The sequence below is a fragment of the Bos indicus x Bos taurus genome, chromosome 20 (assembly GCF_003369695.1).
Source record: "Bos indicus x Bos taurus breed Angus x Brahman F1 hybrid chromosome 20, Bos_hybrid_MaternalHap_v2.0, whole genome shotgun sequence".
NCBI classification, from domain to species: Eukaryota; Metazoa; Chordata; class Mammalia; order Artiodactyla; family Bovidae; genus Bos; species Bos indicus x Bos taurus.
The window spans coordinates 25,945,049-25,971,173 of NC_040095.1; the positions used below are offsets into that span (position 1 = coordinate 25,945,049).

The 26,125-nt window shown below is 37.6% G+C and overlaps 1 protein-coding gene across 1 annotated transcript in view; it reads right to left on the reverse strand.

Moving 5' to 3' along the window:
* ITGA1 (integrin subunit alpha 1) overlaps window positions 1-26,125 on the reverse strand; it is a 182,000-nt gene that overhangs the window by 11,036 nt on the left and 144,839 nt on the right. Inside the window, exons 18-29 of the mRNA XM_027519949.1 lie at window positions 25,111-25,221; window positions 22,827-23,035; window positions 21,181-21,301; window positions 19,644-19,724; window positions 19,129-19,205; window positions 16,055-16,144; window positions 14,091-14,193; window positions 12,312-12,425; window positions 12,041-12,145; window positions 11,774-11,878; window positions 5,895-5,987; window positions 2,389-2,505 (exon numbers count right to left, since the gene is read on the reverse strand). Of these exons, the coding sequence (XP_027375750.1) occupies window positions 2,389-2,505; window positions 5,895-5,987; window positions 11,774-11,878; window positions 12,041-12,145; window positions 12,312-12,425; window positions 14,091-14,193; window positions 16,055-16,144; window positions 19,129-19,205; window positions 19,644-19,724; window positions 21,181-21,301; window positions 22,827-23,035; window positions 25,111-25,221 (1,326 nt within the window). The remainder of the gene's footprint in view (window positions 1-2,388; window positions 2,506-5,894; window positions 5,988-11,773; window positions 11,879-12,040; window positions 12,146-12,311; window positions 12,426-14,090; window positions 14,194-16,054; window positions 16,145-19,128; window positions 19,206-19,643; window positions 19,725-21,180; window positions 21,302-22,826; window positions 23,036-25,110; window positions 25,222-26,125) is intronic.

Here is a 26,125-nt window from a genome sequence, read left to right on the forward strand (position 1 = left end):
CTGAAAGGTTGAACCCAACCAGGGGCAATCACTCCAATACCAAATATTTTTATATATTTCAGGGAGTTCATGACCTTCTTGAGCAAAATCAATGCCTGGAGCTCCAGAGCAAAGAGCTTGCCCCATAGAGTGCAGCAGAGGACTATACTGGATAAAGGCATTGCTTCAACCCAGTCCCTTACTAGATGAGAACTCTTAGAGGGGTTAACTTCCATTTGCTTCAGTGTCCCCAAGTATAAAATATAGTTAAAAGACTTAGTTGAAAAGACTGTAAAGAAAACAGAGTAACTAGAAGCAAGGGAGACCATAGAGTGAGGGGGTTAATAGCGCTGACACAAAAGTGAAATGGCCCAGATGATTCTCTACTCTGAAACTGACAACCCATGTGACTTTGGGAAACATATTTTTTTCTATGCCTCAGCTTCTTTGCTTACAAAATGAGGTCCATAATAGTGTCTTTCTCATAGGGTTGATGTTAATATCTAAAGTGGAAAAGCTGAAAACAGTTCCTGGTACACAGTAAACACTCAATAAGTGCTAGTTTGCCTCCCCTCTACTGTGGAAATACCATTCTGATTACTGGCATTCCCACTGATGTGACTGAGTTAACTGAACCTACAGGTCAGGAGTGTCCAAAGGCTGCAAAACCTTTGGGCTTAAAAAGAAGATCTAAGAAGCCATCAGAACATATCATCAAGTCATATCCTGGATGGAAGAAGGTGTTTGCTTTTACACTTATGCTTTTTTCAGTGTTAGTCGCTCAGTTGTGTCCAACCCTTTGTGACTCCCTGGACTATAGCCCACCAGGCTCCTCTGTCCATGGAGTTCTCCAGGCAAGAATACTAGAGTGGGTTGCCATTTCCTTCTCCAGCTTTTTTCAGACTGATGACCAAGAAACAGGGCTGAAAATTATTTGTTAGCTTTAAGGAGAGGTATGCAGCTAGAGAGACTACTCAGATATCAGCTCTGGCTTCCCTCTTCCCTTGGCAGCAGTGTCCTAAAACTGTATGAGCAAGTGCTGTGCTTAGAAGACCATACTGAAAGAAATCACCAGTAAAATGTCCTATTACAGGTGCTGACAAACAAAGAAACCATTTTCTACGTTCCAAGCACACCCTTGACACTGCTAAGCCAGGCCTTGGGTACCACAGTGTGGCAAAGCCAGGTATTACAGACAGAGCGTGGATACCCTGCAAAGCAGGAGGAAGAGCTGCAGGTCTGAGATGGTGGAGAATTCTGTCCTGGAGACTTTGCTGGAGAAAAGCTATGGATTCTATTTACTAAACTAAATGCTCCTGACATACATCTTTAACACAGCTGTGTTCATCTTCTCTGAGAATAACCTCCTGAAAAGAGGAAGATAGTTATGGTAAGTCAGAATGGGTAGTAGCAGGTGGTAATTTGATGGGAGAGAAATTTGCTATTTAAACTATTTGATTAAAAGATAATTCTGTTGCTCAGCTATCACAAAAATGAATATGTAGCCACAATCTCTATTTTTAACATATTGATAATTTTACTTTTGAACAAAACAATAAAATATAGGGTGATAAATGCTAGAATAAATGCCAGTTTGATATTTCATTAGAAAAACATTAAATTCAACTTTTCTATGAGATTTTATTCTCTATTAAATTTATCCTAAAAGCTATCATTTCATTTCTGCTTAATTTGAAAAAGATACAAAGATTGAAAGATTTTGCATATCTTAATTTAAGCAAAACATCTACTGATATGGAAATAAACATCTGTTGATATGTAAATATAGATTGACTAGACAAAAAATAAGTTAGTTTTACAGGAGGATTTGAAACAGGAGTGTGTAAAAGTATAAGATTTCTGTGTCATCAACTAATTGAACAAATATCTCATTTCTCACTCAGGCATGCAACTATTGCATAAAATGTGGTATTTTTATATATTAAAGAGCATTTAATTTTTAAGATACATAAAGATATGTGATTAGGATAGGGCTTTATCTTAACCATAATTCTGTTGCTTCTATGTTCTTAAACTGACATAGGAATGCATTCTTTTCTTTTTTCTATAAAAGGGAGTTTTCATTCTTCTCTGCTTATAAAAATAATGCACACTTAATTTATAATTTCCAGTGTTATAGACAAATGAAAGTCCCCTATAATCCCAATCTCTAGAGAGATCTTCCATAATTTGGGGATATGTCTATTTCTTTCTTGTACAAAAGTGGTTTCAAGTTGTGTACAGCATTTGAGATATATATTTTTCTTTTTAATTTTGTCTTGGTTATCATTTCAGTGTTTTTAATGGCTACACAATACTATATCCCAAAGCATGGATAAGTCATAATTTGTTTCACCAATATGCTGTTGACAACTGAAGTAGAAAAGTCTAAGGAACTCTGATTCTTACCTTCCACAGTGCTAATATGAGCAACATTAATAGCAATAATCCAGCAAAAGCACTCAGCAGGATAACCCACAGTGGCACTCTGCCTGGTAGCCCATCTTTGGATATTTGGATAGCAAGCTGAAAATGATTAAACAAGATGGTTAACATTGATAAACACCCCTTAGAACTTCCAGTACACTGAGTTCTTGCAGGCTATAATTTTCTACCAAAGAGTGTACTCAATCTCATTACTACATACAGAGAAAATAATGAGTTCACATTTTAAAAGGCCCTTCATCTATTCTAAATCTCTAATCATGTCATATTCATTATTACCAAAACAATTTTGCAATATTATCCTCCAGAAATTCATACATAATGAGTAAACTACATATGATCAAAATTCTCAAGGGTAGAGGTGAATTTCACTCAGGGAGAATGAGTAGTATTGTATGTTTTAAAGGTTTATTCATAGCCTTCAGTGCATTATCATAATAGCCTAAGTTTAGACTGGAAGGTTGTCACAGGTTGTTGACATATAAACCTGAAGGAGTCTTCTAATTCTAACTTTAATTCTAATATGCTTTATTTTTTGCTAACAAATTGAGATATAATTTTCATACAGTAAGATGCACAAATCTCAAGGGTACAGATGAACAAATTTGTGCATGCATTTCCTCAATGCATTTTTTATTATACCACACTGTCTATTCCAGTTGACATTCTCTTAGCGTCTATAAATTAGATCTTCAGTTCAGTTCAGCCGCTCAGTTGTGTCTGACTCTTTGTGACCCCATGAACCACAGCACGCCAGGCCTCCCTGTCCATCACCAACTCCTGGAGTCCACCCAAGCCCATGTCCATTGAGTTGGTGATGCCATCCAACCATCTTATCCTCTGTCATCCCCTTCTCCTCCTGCCCTCAATCCCTCCCAGCATCAGGGTCTTTTGAAATGAGTCAGCTCTTCGCATGAGGTGGCCAAAGTATTGGAGTTTCAGCTTCAACATCAGTCCTTCCAATGAACACTCAGGACTGGTCTCCTTTAGGATGGACTGATTGGATCTCCTTGCAGTCCAAGGGACTCTCAAGAGTCTTCTCCAACACCACAATTCAAAAGCATCAATTCTTCAGCACTCAGCTTTCTTTATAGTCCAAATCTCACATCCATACATGACCACTGGAAAAACCATAGCCTTGACTAGACAGACCTTTGTTGACAAAGTAATGTCTCTGCTTTTTAATATGCTGTCTAGGTTGATCATAACTTTCCTTCCAAGGAGTAAGCGTCTTTTAATTTCATGGCTGCAATCACCATCTGCAGTGATTTTGGAGCCCCCCAAAATAAAGTCAGCCACCGTTTCCACTGTTTCCCCAGCTATTTGCCAAGAAGTGATGGGACTGGATGCCATGATCTTCATTTTCTGAATGTTGAGCTTTAAGCCAACTTTTTCACTCTCCTCTTTCACTTTCATCAAGAGGCTCTTTAAATCTTCTTCACTTTCTGCCATAAAGGTGGTGTCATCTGTATACCTTAACTGAAGTAAACTTCAAGGAGACAGTTTTTAGTGTTCCAGCTAATCAAGCTCTCTGAGTGTGGCACCTAACCCTCAATAAAGCTTGTCTGCTCTGTGTCCTATCCCTTATGTTTCTGAGGGGAAAAAAAAAAAAAAAACAACTAATTTAGGGTAGCTGCTGCTGCTGCTAAGTCACTTCAGTCGTGTCCGACTCTGTGCGACCCCATAGACGGCAGCCCACCAGGCTCCCCTGTCCCTGGGATTCTCCAGGCAAGAACACTGGAGTGAGTTGCCATTTCCTTCTCCAATGCATGAAAGTGAAAAGTGAAAGTGAAGTCGCTCAGTTGTGTCCGACTCTTAGCGACCTCATGGACTGCAGCCTAGCAGGCTCCTCCGTCCATGGGATTTTCCAGGCAATAGTACTGGAGTGGGTTGCCATTGCCTTCTCCTTAGGGTAGCTATCAATGACCAATAATACCTCAAGGTTCTGTATCTCCCTTTAATGGGGAACATCTCCATTCCTTAACCTTGAGGGGAAGATTAGAGGTAAAAAAGAAAACTAACAGGGAAGATATTTGCATAGAGTGGAACCTGATCCAGATCCCTCACTTGACTCTGAGTAGGTCACTGCTCATGCATCTAGAAGACAGAGCTGGCAAGAATATAGACATACATGGAATCAGACCTTTGAAGACAGACTTTAAGCACATCTAAAATAATTCCCTGAACTCAGAGGCACAGAAATGGAAGTCTGGATGCAATCAGTGACTTCTCCAAGATCATACAACTATGAAATGATAATTTTTAGTAATTTTAACAGTTTAAGTGTAATTTTTCTTTAGAATAAAATATAGCAAAAATGGCTCTGTGGGAAAATTTAAGTAACATTTAGGGAAAATAAAGCTAATTATAAAATTTAAACAAAATGTATTTAGTAATCAAACATACTCTTTCCAAATCCTTTCCAATATAATATATACTTTTTCTTTGGTGCTTACTGGTAAAATTTTAGTTTCTCTACATGTGGAACAACTTTTCATATATCAAGCAAAGTGCTGTTTATAAAGTAAACATTATATCTAGATAAATGATGCATATATTCTTTAAAGGTAAATACTTATCAGAAGTCACTGACATTGTAATTATTTTAAATAGATACTAATTTGATGAAGAAGGAAATGGCAACCCACTCCAGTATTCTTGCCTGGAGAATTCCATGGACAGAGGAGCCTGGTGGGCTACATTCCAAGGTGTCAGAAAGAGTCAAACATGACTGAGTGACTAACACACACTAATTTGAAATAAAAAATGAAAACTTCTCAATTTTTGGTAGTTTCAAATATAATTTTATGACTCATGATGTCCATATGAAAAATTTAAACTCTCATGATAAATAGGGAAATTATGCTCAACTGCCCACATGTTTAACAGGTGTTTTGACCTTATTTTACAATAGGACAAAAGAGAAAAAACAAACCATTTTATTTTTAAGAAGAACTCCAGCATGAATTTGTGTCAGGGAATATTACTTCATTTTTTGTTTGTTATTTCCCAATGGCTAAATGAAGAAAATTTAAAAATAAATTTACAAGTATTCCTATTCAGTGTAAAGGCATTTTCTGGAAAGAAATTGTTTTTCAAGTCTGCTCTTCAGATGTCAACTGCATTTTGTAATGTTAGTTTTTAAGGATGAAAATGACAGATGCATCATATGTTATCAACGTAAGAATAAAAACATCAATTTCCTGTGATGGTTATAAATAATAAAGTCAAACATGGCATGTTAATAGTAAATATCATGGTTTTTCCCAGTTTCTCACAAAAAAGGAGACTGAAATCACACTTGAAGCTAATCAAGTGTAATCTGAAGCAGAAAGTGTCTGCCACTCATTGACAACAGTGCTGCTGCTGCTGCTGAGTCGCTTCTAGTCAGTGCTTTAGGGACTATCAGCAAATATAGTCACAAATGGAGTGAAATGTATAATGTTTTCAAAACGTGGAGTCGCACTTACCTCTCTTTTTTGATTGCCAGCACTTAGAACTAGTGTTGCATTTTCACTCTGAAGTTCTGCCCTTACAGTAAGATTTAAGCTGGAAAAATGTGCCTGCAAAGCAAACAATTTGTTTTCAATATAAGGAGCTAGTCACAATGAGAGCTAGCCATGTTTTAGAGCAGTTTTTCAAACTACAATTTTTCTGAGATTGAAGCATATAACATCCAGATGGCATTTGTGGTAGGAAGTGATGGCTGTGTATCCACCCTTCCTCTCTGCACTCAGATTCTCACTTAGATCCTTATTACAGAATGAAGAATTTTTCTGAATAACACAGTTTCTATTAAAATTTTTCCTTTGCAAAATGAACTCCAAACCCTGCCCTCTTTTCATGTAGTTAGGTATGGCATAGCTACTCTCTGGTAATGAGGTTTATGTAGAAATGTGTTTAGAATTAAATTGAAATTACCAATATTCAATAATGATTTATTAAAAATAGCAACTTCATATAATCAAATCTAAAAAATAGAAATTTCATATAATTAACAAAATACTTTTAACAGAGAAACAAATAATGTAAAATACAATGGATTAAGTTTTACAGTGGCCAATTGTCAGATGGATTTGACTTTATTAAGTGTCAAAATGTCCTCCAAAATAGATAGATAGCATAATGCAGTAAATTTATAATATACATTAGCTCTAATCTTTGTTAATGCTGTCAAGGATTGTCTCTCTATGACTCTTTGTTTCTTTTTTAAAAAAAATTATTTATTTTATTTGGAGGCTAATTACTTTACAATATTGTAGTGGTTTTTGCCATACATTGACATGAATCAGCCATGGGTATACATGTGTCTCCCATCCTGAACCCCCCTCCCTCCTCCCTCCCCATCCCATCCTTCAGGGCTGCCCCAGTGCACTGGCTTTGAGTGCCCTGTTTCACGCATCAAACTTAGACTGGTGATCTATTTCACATATGGTAATATACATGTTTCAATGCTATTCTCTCAAATCATCCCACCTTCGCCTTCCCCAATTCTTTCTTAACTGAATTCTAAGGTGTTAAGGAAAGTGCAAAGGAAAGAATAAGAGAAACTTAAAAAAAGCATATATAGGGGAGGAGCTAAGATGGCGGAGGAGTAGGACGGGGAGAACACTTTCTCCCCCACAAATTCATTAAAACAAATCAAAAGCTTTACAGACAAGCAAAAGCTGAGAGAATTCAGCACCACCAAACCAGCTCTCCAACAAATACTAAAGGATATTCTCTAGACAGGAAACACAAAAATGGTGTATAAATTCGAACCCAAAACAATAAAGTAAATGGCAACGGGATCATACTTATCAGTAATTACCTTAAACGTAAATGGGTTGAATGCCCCAACCAAAAGACAAAGACTGGCTGAATGGATACAAAAACAAGACCCCTATATATGCTGTCTACAAGAGACCCACCTCAAAACAGGGGACACATACAGACTGAAAGTAAAGGGCTGGAAAAAGATTTTCCATGCAAATAGGGACCAAAAGAAAGCAGAAGTCGCAATACTCATATCAGATAAAATAGACTTTAAAACAAAGGCTGTGAAAAGAGACAGACGGTCACTACATAATGATCAAAGGATCAATCCAAGAAGAAGATATAACAATTATAAATATATATGCACCCAACACGGGAGCACTGCAGTATGTAAGACAAATGCTAACAAGTATGAAAGGAGACATTAACAATAACACAATAATAGTGGGAGACTTTAATACCCTACTCACACCTATGGATAGATCAACTAAACAGAAAATTAACAAGGAAACACAAACTTTAAATGATACAATAGACCAGTTAGACCTAATTGATATCTATAGGACATTTCATCCCCAAACAATGAATTTCACCTTTTTCTCAAGTGCACATGGAACCTTCTCCAGGATAGATCACATCCTGGGCCATAAATCTAGCCTTGGTAAATTCAAAAAAATTGAAATCATTCCAAGCATCTTTTCTGACCACAATGCAGTAAGATTAGATCTCAATTACAGGAGAAAAACTATTAAAATTTCCAACATATGGAGGCTGAACAACACACTGCTGAATAACCAACAAATCACAGAAGAAATCAAAAAAGAAATCAAAATTTGCATAGAAACGAATGAAAATGAAAACACAACAACCCAAAACCTGTGGGACACTGTAAAAGTAGTCCTAAGGGCAAAGTTCATAGCAATACAGGCACACTTCAAGAAACAAGAAAAAAGTCAAATAAATAACCTAACTCTACACCTAAAGCAACTAGAAAAGGAAGAGATGAAGAACCCCAGCGTTAGTAGAAGGAAAGAAATCTTAAAAATTAGGGCAGAAATAAATGCAAAAGAAACAAAAGAGACCATAGCAAAAATCAACAAAACCAAAAGCTGGTTCTTTGAAAGGATAAATAAAATTGACAAACCATTAGCCAGACTCATCAAGAAACAAAGGGAGAAAAATCAAATCAATAAAATTAGAAATGAAAATGGAGAGATCACAACAGACAACACAGAAATACAAAGGATCATAAGAGACTACTATCAACAATTATATGCCAATAAAATGGACAACTTGGAAGAAATGGACAAATTCTTAGAAAAGTACAACTTCCCAAAACTGGACCAGGAAGAAATAGAAAATCTTAACAGACCCATCACAAGCACGGAAATTGAAACTGTAATCAAAAATCTTCCAGCAAACAAAAGCCCAGGTCCAGATGGCTTCACAGCTGAATTCTACCAAAAATTTAGAGAAGAGCTAACACCTATCCTACTCAAACTCTTCCAGAAAATTGCAGAGGAAGGTAAACTTCCAAACTCATTCTATGAGGCCACCATGACCCTAATACCAAAACCTGACAAAGATCCCACACACACACACAAAAAAAACCCAAAAAAACTACAGGCCAATATCACTCATGAACATGGATGCAAAAATCCTTAACAAAATTCTAGCAATCAAAATCCAACAACACATTAAAAAGATCATACACCATGACCAAGTGGGTTTTATCCCAGGGATGCAAGGATTCTTCAATATCTGCAAATCAATCAATGTAATACACCACATTAATAAAATGAAAAATAAAAACCATATGATTATCTCAATAGATGTAGAGAAAGCCTTTGACAAAATTCAACATCCATTTATGATAAAAACTCTCCAGAAAGCAGGAATAGAAGGAACATACCTCAACATAATAAAAGCTATATATGACAAACCCACAGCAAACATTATCCTCAATGGTGAAAAATTGAAAGCATTTCCTCTAAAGTCAGGGACAAGACAAGGGTGCCCACTTTCACCATTACTATTCAACATAGTTTTGGAAGTTTTGGCCACAGCAATCAGAGCAGAAAAAGAAATAAAAGGAATCCAAATTGGAAAAGAAGAAGTAAAACTCTCACTATTTGCAGATGACATGATCCTCTACATAGAAAACCCTAAAGACTCCACCAGAAAATTACTAGAACTAATCAATGATTATAGTAAAGTTGCAGGATATAAAATCAACACACAGAAATCCCTTGCATTCCTATACACTAATAATGAGAAAACAGAAAGAGAAATTAAGGAAACAATTCCATTCACCATTGCAACGGAAAGAATAAAGTACTTAGGAATATATCTACCTAAAGAAACTAAAGACCTATATATAGAAAACTATAAAACACTGGTGAAAGAAATCAAAGAGGACACTAATAGATGGAGAAATATACCATGTTCATGGATTGGAAGAATCAATATAGTGAAAATGAGTTCAGTGCAATCCCTATCAAGCTACCAACGGTATTTTTCACAGAGCTAGAACAAATAATTTAACAATTTGTATGGAAATCCAAAAAACCTCAAATAGCCAAAGCTATCTTGAGAAAGAAGAATGGAAATGGAGGAATCAACCTACCTGACTTCAGGCTCTACTACAAAGCCACAGTCATCAAGACAGTATGGTATTGGCACAAAGACAGAAATATAGATCAATGGAACAAAATAGAAAGCCCAGAGATAAATCCACGCACATATGGACACCTTATCTTTGACAAAGGAGGCAAGAATATACAATGGATTAAAAAAAATCTCTTTAACAAGTGGTGCTAGGACTAGAGCACTTTCTAACACCATACACAAAAATAAACTCAAAATGGATTAAAGATCTAAACGTAAGGCCAGAAACGATAAAACTCCTAGAGGAGAACATAGGCGAAACACTCTCCGACATACATCACAGCAGGATCCTCTATGACCTACCTCCCAGAATATTGGAAATAAAAGCAAAAATAAACAAATGGGACCTAATTAAACTTAAAAGCTTCTGCACAACAAAGGAGACTATAAGCAAGGTGAAAAGACAGCCTTCAGAATGAGAGAAAATAATAGCAAATGAAGCAACTGACAAACAACTAATCTCAAAAATATACAAGCAACTCCTACAGTTCAATTTGAGAAAAATAAATGACCCAATCAAAAAATGGGCCAAAGAACTAAACAGACATTTCTCCAAAGAAGACATACAGATGGCTAACAAACACATGAAAAGATGCTCAACATCACTCATTATCAGAGAAATGCAAATCAAAACCACTATGAGGTACCATTTCACGCCAGTCAGAATGGCTGCAATCCAAAAGTCTGTAAGCAATAAATGCTGGACAGGGTGTGGAGAAAAGGGAACCCTCTTACACTGTTGGTGGGAATGCAAACTAGTACAGCCACTATGGAGAACAGTGTGGAGATTCCTTAAAAAACTGGAAATAGAACTGCCTTATGATCCAGCAATCCCACTGCTGGGCATACACACTGAGGAAACCCGAATTGAAAGAGACACGTGTACCCCAATGTTCATCGCAGCACTGTTTATAATAGCCAGGACATGGAAGCAACCTAGATGTCCATCAGCAGATAAATGGTTAAGAAAGCTGTGGTACATATACACAATGGAGTATTACTCAGCCATTAAAAAGAATACATTTGAACCAGTACTAATGAGGTAGATGAAACTGGAGCCTATTATACAGAGTGAAATAAGCCAGAAAGAAGACCAATACAGTATACTAACACATATATATGGAATTTAGAAAGATGGTAACAATAATCTTGTATACGAGACAGCAAAAGAGACACTGATGTATAGAACAGTCTTTTGGATTCTGTGGGAGAGGGTGAGGGTGGGATGATATGGGAGAATGGCATTGAAATACGTATAATATCATATATGAAACGAGTCGACAGTCCAGGTTTGATGCACAATACTGGATGCTTGGGGCTGGTGAACTGGGACGACCCAGAGGGATGGTATGAGGAGGGAGGAGGGAGGAGGGTTCAGGATGGGGAACACATGTATACCTGTGGCAGATTCATTTTGATATTTGGCAAAACTGATACAATATTGTAAAGTTTAAAAATAAAACAAAATTAAAAAAAAAAATAGCAAAAAAAAAAAAGGCATATATATGAAAGGGGACCTTGGAAGTAAATTAGTTACTAACAGACAAGGAAGTGAGTGAGTGAAAGTTGCTCAGTTGTGTCTGACTTATTTGCGACCCCATGGACTATACCGTCCATGGAATTCTCCAGGCCAGAATACTGGAGTGGGTAGCCTTTTCCTTCTCCAGGGAATCTTCCCAATCCAGGGATTGAACCCAGGTCTCCCGCATTGCAGGCAGATTCTTTACCAGCTGAGCCACAAGGGAAGCCCAACAGACAAGGAAAATGACATCCAAAGAGTTGATTTAGTAGAGCTAAGGCTTGGATCACATTTGTTTAGGCTTCCAGTCTTATGTTCTTTCTAAAGAAGCACTCTGCTTTGTTTTATTAAGTGATGAATATTTGTTCATATTATTCAATTATTGCAGAGAACTATACAATCACTTACTTTTATAAAAGTTGGTTTCCATAAGATAAGTGAAACATTCACTTGGCTCATGTCAGACGGAATCAGGTTACACGTGATGGTGGCAAATTTACACGCACTGCAGTCCTGTTTAAATGCCCAGAGGTATAAATTAGTATTCATGCCATTCGATGAAAGATAGTATATTACAAATAGTCTACATCATAGTTATTTTTAGGTTGATATTGAATTTATTCACTTAGAAAGCATGAGGTAAAATGAGCGCTTGTCTTGCTAATTTGAATTTACCAGAATGGTGCCTCGTTTGATATCTTCAGATTTGGATATCATCATTTTCTTCCCAGTGTTGATACCAAAAGGATCCTGAAGGTTACTGGGTATGCAGTTGACGTTCTATGAAATAAAAATATGTCTTTTATCAGATGAGATATCAGAGGGAAAAATGACTTGAAAAATAATGTGAAGGATCTGTGAATGATAGACATTGCCAAACATGAATGATCCCTCTTGGTAAGTGTGCAGTAGAAAAGAAGCATAACTCTGAGGCACACACGATTACCTCGGAAGATGACCATCCACTTGGGTACAGTACAGGAAAACCATCCGACGTCACATTGGGAAATGAAATTGTCAGTTTAAGTTCTGGCATTGGAAAATGCCCACTTTTTCTAATCTACAGGGAAAAAGAGAAAAAGAAACGTAACCTTTTCTTCTTTCAACAGCAAGTTTTCCATCTTATATAAGATTTTGCTTCTTAATTGATTAAGTTGTGTAATATTTTGAATCCCAAAATGAATATAGAGGATTTTATGGCACTGGACAGAGAATTGGCCTTCCCACCTTCCTTTCTTCTTTCCTTTCTTCCTTGTTTGCTGAATTCTCTAATCTAGGAAAAGTAAATGGGCCTAGAAAAAACTGGTAGCCTACATTTCAAAACCTTATTCCAGTAGTAGAGTGACAGGCAGTTATACTAACTTTCTGAGGCATTTCAGCAAAGGGCACAAATAAAAACAATAAAATATTCTTGATAGTATACATTTATTTCCACTTTGTAAGAGAATTTCCTTTTTCATCATAGCCAATTCCCAAAGACACTGAGACCATCTTCTAACAATGCTGTGTTATTTCATTCTTTTGAATATAGACTTAAACCCGTCATTTGAGTTGGATGCTTTTTACTTGAGTAACAATAACTTGAGTCTGTATCTGTAAGTAGGCATGATCTAAAATGACAGCCTGGCTCAACTCCATAATTATTTACTATAATGGTTAGGAAAAGCTTGTTATGAAGGGTTCAAAAATAAAAATAAAGGTTGTAACATAAAACATTATTTATGGAGACATTAGTAGGAACACCGTAAGTTATGGTATAACACATAAAATGTAGCAAGAAGCAGGATGAGTTACCAATTTATTTGTTCAGTAAAGGAAATTATCAAGACAATTTTTTAAATAGTCATGTTATTTTTTTAAAAGTGTTTTTCTAGTTATACTAAAAAATGCAAATAAAGTCTATGTGGTTATAGGTAGAGTCTACTTGGTTCCTTATTTTCTCCTAGGAAGTCATTCTAACTAATTTGTGTCTTCTGAGGGAATTAGAGCTCTGGGTCTTTTAAGTTGCTTGAAAGTATAATTATCATCAATTTAAATGAAATTATTTTATGGCTTCCCTGGTGACTCACTGGTAAAGAATCTGCCTGCCAATGCAGGAGATACAGGTTTGATCCCTGGTCTGGGAAAATCCCACATGCGGTGGAGGAACTAAGCCTGTGTGCCATACAGAGGCCCTGCTCTAGAGCCCGAGAATCGCAACTGCTGGGCCCACGTGCTCCACAGCAAGAGAGAACCCAGGGCAATGAGAAGGCCCCGCACTGCGACTGGAGAGCAGCCCCCCTCTCCACAACTAGAGGAAAGCCGGTGCAGCCACGAAGACCCAGCCCAGACAAAATTAAGATCCCACGGACTGTAGCCCACCAGGCTCCTCCGTCATGGGATTCTCCAGGCAAGAATACTGGAGTAGGGTGCCATTCCCTTCTCCAGGGGAATCTTCCCTATCCATGGATCAAACCCGGGTCCCCTGCATTGCAGGCAAATTCTTTACCATCTGAGCCACCAGGGAGGCCCGAAATAAAAAATTAAATAAAACTATCTTAAATTATAGATTTATTTTAATTTAAATAAATTATATAAATTTAATTTAAAGAAATTATAAAGGAAAATATGCTGGAATATAGAGATTAACTGTTGAACCAACATATTTGTATGTGTCTGTTAATACTTTAACTTCTAAACTTACAAATACCTCTTTCACAACACTAATTTAGAAGTAATTTCTTACCAAGTAGAAGATATCAATTTCGTTTCCAAGGTCCTCAGTAGAATTAATGATTTCAGGGACAGTCTCGTTGGCCGCAATTGAAATATGGTATTCACTTGCAGAGCTTAAGAGAATTAATTGGAAGACAAAAAGTAAAATAAAACAAAGTGTAACTTTTACTTGACCTCATTTTTTCTTTCTATATACTAGGAACCCCACAATAAGTACTTCAAGAGATTTCAAATCAAACGCAAATTCTATTACCCTGAAATCTAAAGTTAAATCTTTGAGGAGGGTGAGAAAGATTACAGTTTAATTCAATAGTTACCAATGCTTAAAATACTAAAATATGTATAATTTTGAAAGTAAAAGTTTGATTGATACATGAAACATTTTCATGAATTTATTAATATCATCTACATTTAGTGAATAATCAGGCTAAAACCTAGTATTTTTAATAGTGCTGAATTTTAAGTAGATTTTAACAATTTGTTACCTTTTCACAATTTAAAGTCATGTATTTACTGTTAAAATATTTTTCATAAAAGTTTCATAAAACTTTCAATCTTTTTCATAAAACTCCATGTTCTTTGGATGAACTTGGTAGATGGAAATGTAACATAAACATATTTAAAAGCAATACTTCAGTTTAGAGAAGACAAAAAATACATGTTTGCCAAAATTTGATTTTAAATAAGTGAAAAATTCTTGGGATAAGTCAGTGTACCAAGAGAAATGAAAGTAAAAATATAGAAAACAGGGAATAGAATTAAAGGTTAAGATATATATGCAAAATCTACATGTATATCCTACAATCCTTTCATTTTTGTGGTCTTTTATTAGTAAAACGAAAGTGCCATAGAAAATAAATTAATAACATGACAAGAGTCAGAATAAATGACACAGATTTTTGTACTTTTTGTACACGGTTCATGTTTATTTAGCAAAAGCCTGGAGTCCTGCTCATGCAAGTTTACTAACATAACTGGTGTTTGGATAGCTTAGAAATTCTTACGAAAAAGGATGGTTTACGAATAATGGAGGAAATAAATTTTGTTGCTGTTTAGTCTTTAAGTTTGGCCACCTGATGTGAAGAGCTGACTCATTGGAAAAGACCCTGATGGTGGGAAAGACTGAAGGCAGAAGTAGAAGGGGATGACAGAGGATGAGATGGTGGGATGGCATCACCGACTCAGTGGACGTGAGTCTGAGTAAACCCTGGGAGATGGTGAAGGACAGGGAAGCCTGCCGTGCTGCAGTCCACGGTGTCGCAAAGAGTCGGATACGACTGAGCGACTGAACAAGAACAACAACAATAACAAGTTGATAAGTTGTGTCTGACTCTTCTGCAACCCCGTGGACGACAGCCCACCAAGTTCTTCTGTCCATGGGATTTCCCAGGCAAGAGTACTGGAATGGGTTGCCATTTCCTCCTCCAGGGAATCTTTATGACCCAGGGATTTAACCAGCATCTCCTGCATCACAGATGGATTCCTTATTACTGAGCCACCAGGGAAGCCCCTGAAGGAAATGAATACCTCTTGTCAGTAAACAATGATTTAATCTTGAATGTCCAGGATGGGCAGAATAATCAGATCCCACACAATGAGAATAAGTCAGCCAAGAAATATGTTGGACCTCTACAGACGCTGCCCTTCATGAAGGGTTTCTGGGTCTTCAGCTTGCATTTAGGACTTAAGACTGAACTGCTAATGCAATTTGGTATTAGTAGCACCTCACATTTCAGATTATTTAGGATGCTGGGTCTCTATTTTTAGAATGCACGAGAATCACCCAGAGGGTTTAACACAGATTTCTGGGCCCCCTCCCCAGAATTTCTTATTCAGTACGTCTGGGGTAAGGTCAGAGAATCTGCCTCTTTTTAAGAAGCTCCCAGGTGATTCTGATACCCATGTTCAGGGACCACAAGCTGAGATCCACTGGGTTACCGGAAGGCATCAACTTGAAGTGTGGGGTTCTCCTACCTGAAAAACTGTAGTCCAACTTCATACTTTACAGGGATAGAAATGTTCACTTCATTATCAAAAAGGGTTTCAGGCGGCTCTTCACTGTCACTGGAAAACACAGCAGTCAGACAAATCATTAAACCTTTGGCTATTTAGAGACTTTTCTAAGCATTTGAATGAGAAGTTTATTTTGGTAACTAAATAAACACACACACACAAAATAGAATTATTGATTTAAAAATTCAGTGTGGAGAGGGAGATCAGAGATGGATATTGTTAAAAGACCCTAAGGTGATTCTCAAGTGCAGCGAGGGTTGAAAATAACACTGATTTACTACAAGGTTTTGCAAACTTCTGTGTGAATAATAAGTATTCTTGGGTCAATGGTTAAATACACAGATTACTGGGCTTTTCTCCTAGAACAATATGGATTTAGTAGGCCCAAAGTAGGATTCATGAAATTGTGTTTTTTTATATAAATCACACAGGTGATCCTTATTCATCACAGATGAGGCCCTTGTGAAAAGACGTGCTCCGGAGTACATAGCCGAGAATAAATCTAAAACCTTTGTCTTCTCACCTAATAGTCTTTCCATGCCTTGTACTTGGGCTTCCCTAGTGGCTCAGACAGTAAAGAATCCTCTTGCAATGAGGGAGACCTGGGTTCAATCCCTGGGTTGGGAAGATCCCCTGGAGAAGAGCATGGCAACCCGCTCCAGTATTCTAGCCTGGAGAATCCCCTTGGACAGAGGAGCCTGGTGGGCCACAGTCCATGGGGTTGCAAAGAGTCAGACATGACTGAGTGACTAAGCACAGCACAGCACATGCCTTGTACTTGGTGCTTATTTGTTGAGAACCTACTTTCCTCCCTGATTTTAGTAATAATTTCAGTTATATGTTATTTAAATGCATGCCTAGATATTTATACATTTATATGTACATACACATATCTCATACTCTCCTGTATTAAGTAAAAAAGCATGGACAAGTGCTATAACAGGTACCAACACTGGCTCTGGGGCCAGAGGGCCTGAGATTGTTCCTGGACATTGACCTACTTTGGGACAGTTGTTTAGTCTCTCTGTGCCTCAGGCCTCAGTTTCTTCATCTATAAAATGGGAATTTTATGATTAAATTCTTAATAAATAATAAGTGAGCAACAAGTGTAAAATGCTTACCATTGTGCCAAGGACATAGGGAATACTCAGTAAGTATTAATTTTTATTATTGTTATCACATATGCCCCTCTACCAAGTGACCAAGCACCTAGCATTTTGTCTCACAAAATGGTCAACGGGTACCCTTTAATGGCTCTGCTTATTCCCAAGTATATTAGCAGCATGATATGAGTGATGGGGCAGTGAAGGCAGCTCCCTGTCTTGGGTTATAGATATATGTGTGACTGGGCTTTTGCTGTAAATGGCCCCTGCCTCTAACCCATCCCACACTGCAGCCCAGTTAACCTTTGAAAGAAACAGCTCTGTACATATGACTTCACCCCTCAAAAACATTTCATGGCCTGTTCAACTAAGAAAAGATGCCACATTTCGAAATTCAGTACTCACCATCCATGGTAAGATGTACATTCCCTGTTTATCTTCCATTATTCTTTATGTATTCTCCTATATTTGCACTAAAATTGATCACCCAACATTCCCCCAAATAGATCTAGTGGTCTCCCTTTGTGTTCTTGCTCAAGCTGCACATTTTTTACTTGAAACATTCTATCTAACTACCCACCAACCTCTCTGAATTGCTACCCATTCTTTAAGGTCCTTCTTACTTATAACCTCCTTAATAAATCTTTCTTGGGTTTTCATTGCCAAGTAGATATAATTTCACCCTCCATTAAGTCTCCACACATGGCTTCTAGTTCTTTAATAAATTTTCCCTGTTCTATCCTGTCTGATAATAATTTAAATACTAGTCTCAGTCCCCTACTGTAATATTCCCTTCATGAGGAGCTTCATGCCCTTATTTAAGGGACAAAGTCAGTATCTTGTCCACGTGCTGTGTATGCTGTGCTTAGTCGTTCAGTCCTGTCCAACTCTTTCCCATCTGACTTTTTGTGACCCCATGGACTGTAGCCCACCAGGCTCCTGTGTCCATGGGACTCTCCAGGCAAGAATACTGGAGTGGTTGTCATGCCCTCCTCCAGGGAATCTTCCCAACCAAGGGATCAAATCCAGGTGTCCAACATTGCAGGCAGATTCTTCACCATCTGGGCCGCCAGGGAAGCCCAAGAATACTGGAATAAATAGTCTCTCCCTCTTTCAGGGGATCTTCCTGACCCAGGAATCGAACCGGGGTCTGCTGCATTTCAGGTGAATTCTTTACCAGCTGAACTACCAGGGAAGGCCTATTTTGTCCATAGTAGAGTTCAAATAAGTATTTGCTAAATTGAACTGAATTGAGTATACAGAATTAACTCATCCATTTAATTCATTTTCTCACTCACTCACTTTACATTTATTTGTAATTATTCAATTATTAGATTTTTTTTTAAACTGGGAATAAAACAACAAATGATAAAAGTTTACCTCAAGTTGCTTATGGTCCAGCGTACAGTTACTCTTAGAAAAAAGGTAAGTACTATTTCAATTTCCTTATTAGACTTTTGCTATTTTTTGTTTGTGTATTGTGTATACCATCTTTCAGAAGCTTTGACTGATTTGAATAAAATTTATTAAGCTACAAAAGGGTATCATAAAATTTTAAGTCTCTTTAATGATTCAGTTGATTTTGATGGGCAGTCCATAAAAGTTTTTAAATTAGCAAAGCCTATAAAATTTTTAATGGATTTAAATTCAACTTGGCAGATATAAGTGATGTGTGATTACAACATGTTTTATGGCTCATAGAACCAGTGGTTTAACCCAATTAGGTTTATTATTTCTATTAAATGAAAATTTCTCTATTTTGCTAATTATTCATAAGGATGATTTTGTGAAGTAAAGGGGTTCACTGCCTTCTACTTCTACTGATCACATAAAAGCTGTAAGAAGTTCAAGTCAGTCTATAGAACATTTTAAATATATGAAAGAAATTATTTGCAGGCATCCACATACACTCATGTACACACAGGAACCAACCTTGTTGCACTTAAATGAATGATCACATTTTCCATGAGATAAGATGTGTTAAACTGAAATAATATTTTGAATGTTACCTGTAAAATAAAAATATCTTTAGTAACAGATAAGAAACTAAAGTAAAATTTTTGCATTAATTAAAGTATTAAATCATATAAATATTTTTCTTTTTAAAATAAAATTGCTCATTTATTAATTAATAATGCAAATTTCATGAGTAAAGGAGAAGATATATGTGAAAACATCTTAACACACCAGAGATGTTACATACAGATCCAACACTATCACATTATTATATCCCACCCATTGTTATTTTTTCGTATTACCACTGTCTACCAGATCACAATCATAAACATTGTAATTATGAAATGGTCATTACTAAAGTCTCTTTAAAACAGAAACTTCAAGTACCAGCAACCATCTAAACACATCCATTAGAAACATTTATATTTTTGGCTTTGAGCATATTATTTTTTGTATCCAATTGCCACATGTATTTTCTATAATCTGCTTACCATCTCTCCTTTTCTTAGGAAAGGATAGCCAACTTTACATGTGATATTATGATTGGATTCACAACTGTCTTTTTGGATAGCCTAGGAAGAGAAAGTAAACAGAATTAGATCAGATATGCAGGAGAAATACTTGAACTTGACTGAAATACTTGAATATATTGAAATACTTGAGCTCAGATTTCCCCAGCTGTGCCTTAGAAGCTGCCTTGCTTAGATTTCACAGTATAGTTTTTGGGAAAGTCTCAGAGATCAAATTGCCAACATCTGCTGGATCATCGAAAAAGCAAGAGTTCCAGAAAAACATCTATTTCTGCTTTATTGACTATGCCAAAGCCTTTGACTGTGTGGATCACAATAAACTGTGGGAAATTCTTCAGGAGATGGGAATACCAGACCACCTGACCTGCCTCTTGAGAAACCTATATGCAGGTCAGGAAGCAACAGTTAAAACTGGACATGGAACAAAAGACTGGTTCCAAATAGTAAAAGGAGTACATCAAGGCTGTATATTGTCACCCTGCTTATTTGACTTCTATGCGGAGTACATCATGAGAAACACTGGGCTGGAAGAAGCACAAGCTGGAATCAAGATTGCTGGGAGAAATATCAATAACCTCAGATATGCAGATGACACCACCCTTATGGCAAAAAGTGAAGAGGAACTCAAAAGCCTCTTGATGAAAGTGAAAGTGGAGAGTGAAAAAGTTGGCTTAAAGCTCAACATTCAGAAAACAAAGATCATGGCATCCGGTCCCATCACTTCATGGGAAATAGATGGGGAAACAGTGGAAACAGTGTCAGACTTTATTTTTTGGGGCTCCAAAATCACTGCAGATGGTGACTGCAGCCATGAAATTAAAAGACACTTACTCCTTGGAAGGAAAGTTATGACCAACCTAGATAGCATATTCAAAAGCACAGACATTACTTTGCCAACAAAGGTCTGTCTAGTCAAGGCTACGGTTTTTTCTAGTAGTCATGTATGGATGTGAGAGTTGGACTGTGAAGAAGGCTGAGCGCCGAAGAATTGATGCTTTTGAACTGTGGTGTTGGAGAAGACTCTTGAGAGTCCCTTGGACTGCAAGGAGATCCAACCAGTCCATCCTAAAGGAGATCAGTCCTGGGTGTTCATTGGAAGGACTGATGCTGAAGCTGAAACTCCAATACTTTGGTCACCTCATGTGAAGAGTTGACTCATTGGAAAAGACCCTGATCCTCAGAGGGATTGGGGGCAGTAGGAGAAGGGGACGACAGAGGATGAGATGGCTGGATGGCATCACTGACTCAATGGACGTGTTTGAGTAAACTCCGGGAGTTGGTGATGGACAGGGAGGCCTGGCGTGCTGCAATTCACGGGGTCGCAAAGAGTCAGACATGACTGAGCGACTGAACTGAACTGAACAGCATTCTAAGATCACTTGTCCCACAGCTCAAGAAAATGTGAGGTGCTTACAGCACCTCAGTAAGGACGGGGGTAGGAACGAAGCATGTCAAACCAGCCCGTTTGGATCTTCTACTGAAAACTGGGAGGACTAACACCATCTGCCTCAGGGTCAGCAGGTGTTTGTAGGAAATCATCCACACCGGCACGATGACCACGTGGAAGTCCACAGTGAATGGTCATCACTGGAGAAGTGGGTAAGAGCTTGAGCTCAGACCTGGGACCACCAGGATTTAAACTCTGAGCCCTGCACTGTTAGCTTTATTCTCATCAGGACTCCTCTCTTCTCTGGGTCTGATTTTCCATCTACTGGGGGTTAGTCAAACTCTATCTCATCAAATTGAAACTGCCTTTGAATGTGAGACTCACCAGTATTTTACATACAACAAAAAGGAAACAATAATGCCACCCATAAAATAAGCATATCAATTGTAAAATGCAATTACAGAAGCATTAAAGTGTAAAAAGAGGGTTTATCTTAGAATCTCCGCGGTACTGTAACACCTTACTTGCAAAGGAATTAATGAGAATTAAATAAAGCTTACAGAACAGTATCTGACACATAATACAACTCAAGAAAAAACTATTATTATTAGGATTGTTATGGTAAATAGAAGTATTTAGAGAGAGGCCTCGTTGATTTCTCTGCCAACGCCATGAAGTCAGCTGAAGAAGACACAGAGAGTGACTTTCAATACACGTCTCTTTTCTCAGAAAAATTCAGGGGTACTATTTTCCTGGCATTGCTTTGCTCTTTGAGATTTTTATTTAACATTCTTTACTGAATCTAAACTATGTGGCAGTAATACAGAACATTTTTTAAGCCGATCTTAGCATCATGTTCCTGAGTGATGTCCTAATAAATTGGAGAAGGAAATGGCAACCCACTCCAGTACTCGGCTGGAGAATCCCTTGGACAGAGGAGCCTGGTGGGCTACAGTCCATAGGGGTCGCAGAGTCGGACGTGACTGAGTGACTAACACACAAACACACACACATCAGTGAAAATCTGAATTTACAGAACTTGGACAATTAAAGTTTTAATATTATATATATTAAGCATACTTGGTTTTAATATCAATCATATATAGTACTAATTCATATAAATATAAATATACATATAAATATACACAGAATTTTAATCCAGGGGAGTTGATTCACAGATCATATTTAATTGCAAAGTTCAAATTTGGAAGTATTAATTAATCCTGATAGAGCATCTTATGCAGCTATATGTTACTGCCAAAATAATAATAAAAAAAACCCTTCTGTCATGACAATGAGACAGAGTTATTTAATACAACTCCCTTACCAATGTAAGGATCATGCATAGAAAGTGGGGAATGGTATCTTGATTTTTATGCACATAAATGTTTTGTTATTGTTCAGCAAATGTACTGCTCCTTCTCTGCCCTTCTGTTAAACTCTTTTGACTTTATTTTTTCTTGACTTAGTCTCAATTTCAGTGATGTAAGTCTTCTGTGAAGCCTACAGTTTTGGTACATCAGCGATCCTTTCTGGATACTGAATCCAAGAAAAGTCATACACCTCTAAAGAAATACATCAAAACAAAAACTTAAAAAACAAATATGGTCCTTTCATCATTAGTAAGTGCTAGTTTTGTACAAAATGCTTTCTACTCTTCTAAAATCAATGTAATAAAAGTTACCACAGTAGTTTGAAAAGTAGGTTCAATGCATGATTATTACAAGAATAAAATAAATATAAAACTGAAGGTTTACCTCATTCCTGAAAAAATTAGATTTGGAGAATAATTCACTATGGTTCTGGTGTTATAGGCACTGTCCTTTTTATTTTTGACTGTGAGGCTAACATTGAACTTATCATTGTGGGACTTGACAATAAGCAGGCCCTTTTCTGTGGTGGATACATCCAAGGCAAGGTCCGAGACACATTTTTCCTTGTTTCCACAATCTTTGGCAAAGGGAATCTGAAATGGTCACAGAAAAGCATTTTTTTCAAAATTTAGCTAGGCATTATTGAAAATTACCTACGAACTTGCATAAAAGAAATGACATATTTCCAAAATAAGCAGATCATAAAGAGAGCAGATTTCACTGCAGAAATCATAAGGAATTTTTATAGTTGTTCCTATAATTTATAGGGGAAAATTGTAATTTTTACTTTTGGCTATAAATTTTTCCAGTCTTTTAAGGAATGCACAGTTTTCACAGATGTTTTTCACTGGTTTTCATCTGCCAGAACAGCAACGGTTTCAAAGAAATAAGTCAAGTACTCCATGACCCAAAGTTATGAGAGAACACTGTAACACTCAACTCTGATCATGAGATTTTCTGTTTAAAAGAATCAAGTACTCAAGATCATAATAGCTTCGGTCAAGAGGGTAGAAAAAGATCAAACCACCTAACTGGGCACTTTCCTTGACTCCTCTTCTTCATTCAGCCCCTCCCCCTTATCCAACCCATCACCAAGAACCATCCACTCTACCTCTGTTCTAAATACCTTCCACACCTCCTTGCCTCTGCATTTCCACCTCTATCTCTAGCCAGCTCTTCTTACTTGCTCCCTGAACTAAAGCAACAACTCCCTGACTGGTCTTCCATACCCACTCTTGATTCCCTCCAAACAGTTTCCACCTTGCAGCTGAAGTAACTCTTAAAAGAACCCCCAAAAATCCAGTGCTATCACCAAACCAACTAAAGCCATCAAGAGCATTCCTCAGCTCTTCAGGAACGATTAAAGTCTGTGCAGTGGCACAAAGTCCTGGTGATCTGGCTCCTGCCTGTGCCTCCTGTCTCATCTCACATCACCTTCTGCCCTTGCTCTTCAGCTTCAGCAGCACTGGTGAGCTTAGTGAGTTTCTTTTATGTGTCTGAACCTTAGCATGGAACCTCTTCCTGGAACACTGCCCTCTCCACTCCTCTAATAGGATGGAAAAACCTTCCTGTGCTTCAGATCTCAACTGCAGTGGCCTAAGTTCCAGGGAGGCTTGGGAAGATCCCCTGGAGAAGGGAATGGCTACCCACTCCAGTATTCTGACCTGGAAAATTCCATGGACTGTATAGTCCATGGGGTCACAAAGAGTTGGACATTACTAACTTTCACTTTTCACTTTCTAATCCTTGATACCTCAGTGTAGCAGAAGTTCCCTTTGAGCTCTGAAGTTCTCCTCCAGGGCATGTCCTGTAATGACTACCTAATACTTGTTTCCTAGGTTAGAACTGCAACTTCTGATGCCTGGAACATGAAAGACACACAGTAAATATACTTGTAAGGAAGGAAGGGAAAGCAGAAGATATGTGCAGGGGAAAATGAATTTCCCTTCCCAACTCCATTAGTTGCAGAAGGGAATGGCAACCCAGTCCAGTATTCTTGTCTGGAAAACCCCATGGGCAGAGGAGCCTGGTGGGCTACAGTCCATGTGGTCACAAAGAATCAGACATGACTGAATGAGTAACAAATCCCATCCGTGCCACACTCACAATCTCACTCTTCCGCAGCGATCAGACAGTAGACTGAACTTGGAAGCATAAGCTAGGTGAGCACAGTTTAGTCCCCTCCTGTGTCTTCTGCTGTTGGGGCAGTGGTGAGCCCACGGGGAAGCATACATCACATTTCCATTCTGCAAGTTTTACAAAGTGGGTCCCCCAGAAGGCCAGAGGTTAGTGAGCACTGCTAATGACCTATTTAGTTACCTGTGGCCTAAGCCTGGCTCTGTAGGAGGACCCCCATTATACTCAAACCATGCCCTGGAACCCAGTGTTCATTAGTAATAAAGGGGAGTTCCAGTTGGCCAACTCATATCTTTCTTTCAAGTGCTCCTAAATTCAGAAAAGATAAAAATACGTGTCATTTGTAAGTTCCCTTAAACTCCAGCAAAAGGAAGTTAGTAGAATTGAGAAAAGTCTAGAAAAATCTAATTCCTTTTTTAAAAAATTAAAATAATTGCTTTAGGCTTGTGTGTGTGCATCTGTTTATATGTGTCAGGTTTTTTCCCCAATATATTCACAAATAGGCATTCTAAATTTTAAAAATCTGACTTACATATTCATGTACTGAATTTGGTAGAGAATCATCAAGAACAGGCCCATTTTCTGGATCAGTAAGATTAAAATCCAAAGTTATTCTCACAGAATCCCGAAAGTCATGCTTGTCCTAGAGGTCAAAACATAGAACATGTCACTGGCATCATATTTCTTGGGCCCTGTGATGGCTTTCTTCTCCTGCCCCATGGGTCAGGCTTATTGTCAGGCTTATTGTGCTCCTGATCTGACATATGACCTGATCAGGCTTTTGCTTCACTAGAGAGAGACTGCCCTTCTGCCTTGACAAGAGACACTTCCGGAACACAGAGGCTTCCAACTGTAACCCTATGACTCACGTCCAGCTTCTCAGACGGGCCTGTTGGAATGATGGATAGGTTGTACTTGGCCATGTCAGGATGTACAGCTCCAAGCTACTTGCATAACAATATCGTTTCTCTTGAGACTTTGAGCTAAAAAACAGTATGTAATACTTCTAGGAACATCTCTCAACTTCAGGAGAAACCCTTCTTTAAACTGAGTTGCATTTCTTTAATATGATATATACCTTGAGTTGTAAGAATTTTATAATGTGAAAGGATATGAAAATAATATGGATGTGATCAATTTTTTTTATTACCATCAGTGCCAGCCATCATTTATGGCATGGCCAGAATTATGAGCTTTATACACATTATTGAGAATTATTTCAACAATCTTCCAAGACACATAATAATTATAATCTTTATTTTACAGATAAATAAATAAATAGATAAATAAAATAAAACTTTATTTTACAGATAAATAAAACTAAGAGACTAAACCACTTTGTCAAAATTACTCAGAATGTAGGTAAGCTGGGCTACAAATTCTCTCCTGGCTGACTCCATGACAAACGTTAACATATCCATCAAAATCCAGAAGTATTCTGGAAATTTTGAAACTAGTTCATTCCTTTCAATACCAGTGCCCAGATATAGCTAGATGCTAAATTTTTGGAGAAATATATACAACAGTGAGTAGGTTGGAGGCACTGC